General features: G+C 34.6%; 1 protein-coding gene across 1 annotated transcript; it reads left to right on the forward strand.

The window, feature by feature from the left end:
• The first annotated feature begins 620 nt into the window (after positions 1 to 620).
• On the forward strand, positions 621 to 4,071 carry LOC579489 (UPF0686 protein C11orf1 homolog). Its single transcript, XM_779602.5, has 3 exons — positions 621 to 1,035; positions 1,662 to 1,746; positions 2,535 to 4,071. The coding sequence occupies exons 1-3, from the start codon at positions 817 to 819 to the stop codon at positions 2,690 to 2,692; spliced, it is 462 nt and encodes a 153-aa protein (XP_784695.1). The 5' UTR covers positions 621 to 816; the 3' UTR covers positions 2,693 to 4,071.
• The last annotated feature ends 2,429 nt before the right edge of the window (positions 4,072 to 6,500 follow it).

The following is a 6,500-nucleotide window of genomic DNA, read 5'->3' on the forward strand; positions in this document are numbered from 1 at the left end:
ATTGGATCGCATATGCTTCAAATATGTTCATTTGAACCAAATCCATGACCCCATACCAAAATTTTGGATCGAATATGCTTCAAATATGTTCATTTGAACCAAATCCATGACCCCATACCAAAATTTTGTATTACCTGTAAGTGCCTATTTACAAATCGCATATGCTTCAAATATGTTCATTTGAACCAAATCCATGACCCCATACCAAAATTTTGTATTACCTGTAAGTGCCTATTTACAAATTATTTCATTCACCTGTTACGTATAACTGTATTTCAGTTTCAATTGCATACATTACGTGTTGCTAGGAAGGACAAGGGAAAATGTTTTTCCTACCTGCTATTATTCGTAGCAGGTGAATGAAATCATTTGTAAAGAGGCACTTAAAGATTTGTGCATTAATAAATTCGATTACATTACGAAAATGGTCTATTATTTTGTCAACTTGGTGCTCTGTTTTTTCCGCTCTAGCGCCCTCTTGTGGACAAAACTATCGTAACAAAGCGTCTGTATCCATAACGACTGAACCCGGAAGTACCATAGGCAATACACGTGCAGTCTTGTTTTGCACTACAAGAACGTAAACAACAAGGCCGGATAGCATAACACTAACAGAGCTGAGCTACTTCTTCGCAAAGCTATAAGCTGGCTTCGGTGAGATCAAGACCATTCTTTCCAGAATAGACCTTCTTCTAGTATCTTCATTACTTTTTAGATCCTGAATAGGTCTATAGCTTGGTTTAGCTAGATCAACAGCTGTTTGTAACGGGCTGTATTTCATCGAAAGCTTGTCATTTTCCGTTCTAAAAAACAGACATGGCATCGGGAGACGAGGTAGCGTTTCGCTCCATGGTTCGCGGCTCAGGTCTGGGGGAGGTATGGACTCACACCACCGACCTGGAGAAGTTCCAGCAGTATGGATGGAGGACCACCACTAAGGAAGATTGTTATACTCCGGATACACTGATAGGAAACTGGAATGAAGAGAGGTTTGATATCAAGAGGATACGAGTACCAAAGAGTTTGCCATCACAGGTAAGGAAACAATTTAATTGAAATTATTGAACTTGAAGAAAGGAAATTAATTATCAATTAAGCAAAGGGCAATGGGATACAAAAGGGAAGATTCATATCTAGGCCTAGTTCACAAGAGAGAAGAGGAATTAAAAACAACAAATTAACTTTGACACAGCAGTTTGAATCGTCTTTAAGTTAGATCGGGGCCCTATTCTATAGCTTATAGGCCCTAGATCTACATGTACATGGAAATCTAGCCTGGATATTATTTTTAGAAATTGAAGTTGAATCTTCTTGATGGAATCTACAAAGATCAAGCTTAATCTAGATTACAAGAGAAGAGAGTCTAATAAGATTAAGAAACAGACCTTCTAGAATCAAATGTTAAAATATGCTCATGTTCTTGTGTCTTTAAACAAAATCTAATTTATTTTTTTGGGTTAATGACAGAGTTTCTATTCTAAGTTTCTAAATTTATTTTGATCAAGTTCTAAAGAAGTGATGATATAATGTTGTAATTTGCCATTAAAAATTGATTGAATAAATTCAGTGTATTGGCTTCTGTCGAAAGTAGATGTAGATAACAAGATAAAGAATGTTTTTAATATATACAAATGTACCTTTCTATTGTTCTTTTTCTGCAGTATGACCACTATTTTGACACAACCCAGAAATCATCTTATGTCAGCGGTCCCAAGCCAGTCCCTAAACATATCCTTCATTTAGCAGGTAAGCCTAGCAATGTTTTACATCAAAATATGGTACTATACATGTACATGTATATCAAGGTTATATGATAGGAAATCAGTCCAAAGTGTAATGGATTTTAAAAGCGTTGCAGGGATGTGCACAGTGAAAATCTCAACTGACTTGTAAATGGGCCAAAATGATGTAAATATCATAATTGAAAACTTTCTTAAAAGTATGGTGGAAAAACATTTATTATTAGAAAAATTACAGTTATTTTACAAATTCTATTTGTGCAACTAGCAGTGTTTTATTCTCGCCATTTGTTGTGTACAAAATGTGGGCTTCAATATTCACTCATAGACAGAAAAACAAGGTCTTTTGATCTGATATTTTGCAGTTTGCACATATACTTTCATAAACTCATTTTGCTGCTACAAATACATTCTGAAATTAGTTTTTGAGGGCTTGCAAATCCCTGATAGGGGCTTTAAGATATCAGAGAAAGAAAAATTACTTAGGGATCGAATCTACCCGCAAAGCCTTGTGGAGCATGCATATGGGGATGGGGTGGGGTTGGGTATAATTCAACTTTATATTATTACTTGATTTAAAAAATTAAAAAATTAAAAAAAATGGTGAAAAAAAGTTTTCTCTTTGACAAATACTGTCGGGCCTACTAAATGTATTCATATATTATCAAGTCTTTATATCATTCAATGAAGTTCAAGATAAAGAGTATTAAATCATTTTTTTCCTTGATTTTGACACCCTTTCAGTTGAATATTATTAACATTCTGTTTCCTCTTTCTTATGTTTGTTTAATGCAGCCCGTGAATCTAGATCCTTCCCTGCCTCCCAGCCAGAATTAGACCCTCCAGCAGTGAAAGAACGTTATAACTCATTCGAGACCACATCTAGAGCTTCATACGTTGACCCAAAATTACGGAAAAATCCTGTTCATCAGACGGAAACTAGCCAACGATAAAAGCCTTAACGTATAAACCGTACTGAACTTATTCGCTGAGAGGAGCCATCATGTATTCAATGTTGAACCAAGCCAATGAGAGAAGGTTGTATAAACACAGCAACGAGCCTAGCTTACAGCCAATAGGAGAAGCCGTTACATACACATTTCAGACAATTGAAGAACATGTTACGCACAAATGTTGATAAGAGAATTGATTATAGTTATGATTAACATTCAGAATACTTATTTTCTCTTTTTGTATCTCCTTTACTTGGTAATCCCTGCCTTCTGTTCAATTATTATTATGTAAAGTTTCTCATAACTGTTAGAAAGAGGTATTGGCCAAAATGGTTATGTACATGTACATGCATGTATACTGTACATACCGGTATCCAAATTGATACATTATACATGTACATGTAAGTGCTCTTATTTATGTTATTAACATTAGCAATCATGCATGATATTACGAACAATGATATGCAGAAGTAAGATGTTCATTATCTTCAGGTGTAGTTCATTCACAAAGTTTGTATGTCGTGCTGTTACTATCATCGAGTCACCAACAATTACAACCAAAACCATGTATGACATTGGATATATATATTGTTGTAAAGTATTGTACTTTTCAAATCAAGTTGGAAAAAGTATGAAGGAATTTCTCAAAATATATATTTTCTACCTGATTAATATATACACTTTGTACAGGGTGCCCTAGATTTTTAATATTTATTTCAACAAATCATGTTTTTTCACATTTTTTAGAGTAAGGTAAAGTTGCTCTTCTAATATGCATACAAATTGAATTGGAGAATAGATTTGGTAGGTGATCGCTGTTGTACGAGTCATGGAAAGTGAATAGTAGTCCTATTGTCTCTAATTTCAACAATCATGTAATTTTAGAATGATTCTAAACTAACAACAAAATCACTGCAATAAATCAGAACATTGATGTGGTATGAAAATGAACTTGATTTTCTGAAAGTCTTTGTGATTATGTTTTCTTTCGTGTATATTACATGTATCTTTAGATTACAAATGTATGTTTTCAAATGCAATAGGATAATGATAATGTTATAATTCATTCAAATCACTATATCACATTGTCTGTTAAGAGTCAGAAGGGCATTAACTCTGCATAAAAGTATATGAGATAATGTCAATCTGGCTCCAAACTATATGATATAGTGGCTTGAATATTCAGCTAAAAAAATTGCTGCAGAATACTACAACCACCGCCACGTTGATCAAAGTTTTAAATTTTGATATTGTTAGATAAACATGCATGCACACCATATGTATCAATATAATCATTTCTATGCATGCTGGAATTAAATTTTGTGGAATTGCTGTAAAGTTTTTGAAAAATAAACATGAATGTTATATTGAATACAAAATGTCTTTTACTGTTTTCTTTGATGTTGTTTGTTTATTGAAAGATGCACAACGTCACACTCACAGGAATGAACTATGAATGATAATGCCTTCAGCACTTGTGAAGTTGTGTTCAATAAAGAAAATAAGTGCTATCAAAATCGTGAGAATCCTATTTGGTATACTCCATCATGGTTTCCCCCTCTTTCTCTATCTACCTATTTTCTCTCTCTCTGCCTCGTTTCTCTCTCTGTGCCTCTTTTCTCTCTCTCTCTGCCTCTTTTCTCTCTCTCTCTGCCTCTTTTCTCTCTCTCCCTGCCTCTTTTCTCTCTCTCTCTGCCTCTTTTCTCTCTGCCTTTTTTCTCTCTCTCTGCCTCTTTTCTCTCTCTCTCTCTGCCTCTTTTCTCTCTCTCTCTTGCCTTTTTTCTCTCTCTCTGCCTCTTTTCTCCCTCTCTTGCCTTTTTTCTTCTCTCTGCCTCTTTTCTCTCTCTCTTGCCTTTTTTCTCTCGCTCTGCCTCTTTTCTCTCTCTCTCTCTCTGCCTCTTTTCTCTCTCTCTGCCTCTTTTCTCTCTCTCTTGCCTTTTTTCTTCTCTCTGCTCTCTTCTCTGCCTCTTTTTCTCTCCCTGTGCCCCTTTCCTCTTTCTGTTTGCTTCTTCTTCTTCTTCTTCTTCTTCTTCTCTCTTCTCTCTGTCTCTCTTTCTCTGCCCCCTCTATCTCTCTCTTGTAATCCCTTATTCCATCTCTTTCTTTATTTGCCTCTTTCTTTGGCTTTCTGCAAACTGTCTCCCCACTCCCTAAAATTAACTCTTTCCTTTAAACAGCTGTCTCCATCCCCATTATCTCCTATTGAAAAAAATAAATAAATCTTAACTTTCAACTCCCCCATCCTTCCTTCACTCTCCCTTTGTCTCTCTCTGAACATGCAATCTACCTTGTGTCTTAGCAACATCTTGACAACTTAAACAAACAATTCCTCTGAGAAAATCTCCTTTTTTATTTCATATATTTGTATCTCTATACACATTTATGGACCTACTTCTAACTTCTAAATGACATTTCATGACCATTCAATATACATGTACGGAAGTAAAACTTCTTGTTTCTGACCACAATGTTCACAACAAAAATACAGAAGGCATGCAATTCACCATCACACCATCACATCAATACAGTATACATGTCAACATCAACGCTATAGTCTACATCAATTACTATCAATTCTTTCTAATGTTCGATGAATAAATTGGAAAACATATCTGAACTATTCTGTAGAGGGTGATTCCATGTAGTACAACCCAGAGCCATCTATACACAGAGTTTGGCCAACTTGGTTTCACTGGGTCACATGGCGTATATTATCTTGTCCAACTCGAACCGGGTTGGCCAAACTCTGTGTATAGATGGCTCTGGTACAACCTTTGACATTTATCCATTTATTTCATCCATGAATGTAAAATCTCTTGATATGGCAATGTCTAATGGTAGTGATAGCAGAAAGCACCAATATTCAATGGTCATATCAATAAATTCTTCAATTTTGGATGAAATATATGCAGAAATAAAATGTCTGTTTAGAGCCATAACTTGGGCGTCAATTCTGTATTAAAGCATGAGTTAACATGCTTTAGGCTCATATGATGTACAAAACACATTGCATGGAATCGCCCAAAACTTTATTTGCTCTTGAAACATACTAAAACCCTGTGTAGTCCAATAGTATCATCTTTTCCTGGCATCTTTTTTAAAAATCTGCCAATTAAATCTTGGAAGACAATATAAGGACCTAGTATTGCTTGAATGATGAACGTGTTCGAAGAACTTATACATGTAACGTTGTGTGCCCCACAGAAGGGCGCAAATGGCTGCACTGACAATGGATTTACAGTTTCCGGAATAATTCAATTAAAAGTTTTGACCAATTTATGTGCATCTCGCTTCATTCATTAGTATACCTTTGCCAGTGACAGCTTTATCACTTTAATATCAAAATTTCAAATTGAGATATACGTGAATATACATCATTCTGTAATTCTGAATGAATATTCCTATGAAAACTGACAAATTATGTTGTGCTATCATCAAAATCTAAAATGTTTACCTAAAATTTTGTATTCATTGTCCATGTACATGGATGAACAAAATTACATGATCAATTAAAGATAAAAGGTATGTGAGAGGAAAAAAAGGTGAAAATAAATTCCTTACTTGAAGAAAATATATCCACATTGATAAACTGTACATAAATTTTGTGCGTCAAAATAATGTTTTTTGTACAGGATATATAGATCTTTAAATATTTGGTTTTGTAAATATATATAACTCTTCAAAACAGTATTATTTGTATCAAACACACACTGATTATCAAATGATCATCACAGTTAAGTCATGAATAGTAAACAAAAACAGGTACAGCTAACAGCAAAATTATTCATACCCCTTGTAAATGTAATGG

Source organism: Strongylocentrotus purpuratus, unplaced genomic scaffold (genome assembly GCF_000002235.5).
Source record: "Strongylocentrotus purpuratus isolate Spur 01 unplaced genomic scaffold, Spur_5.0 spur5_scaffold_1, whole genome shotgun sequence".
NCBI classification, from domain to species: domain Eukaryota; kingdom Metazoa; phylum Echinodermata; class Echinoidea; order Camarodonta; family Strongylocentrotidae; genus Strongylocentrotus; species Strongylocentrotus purpuratus.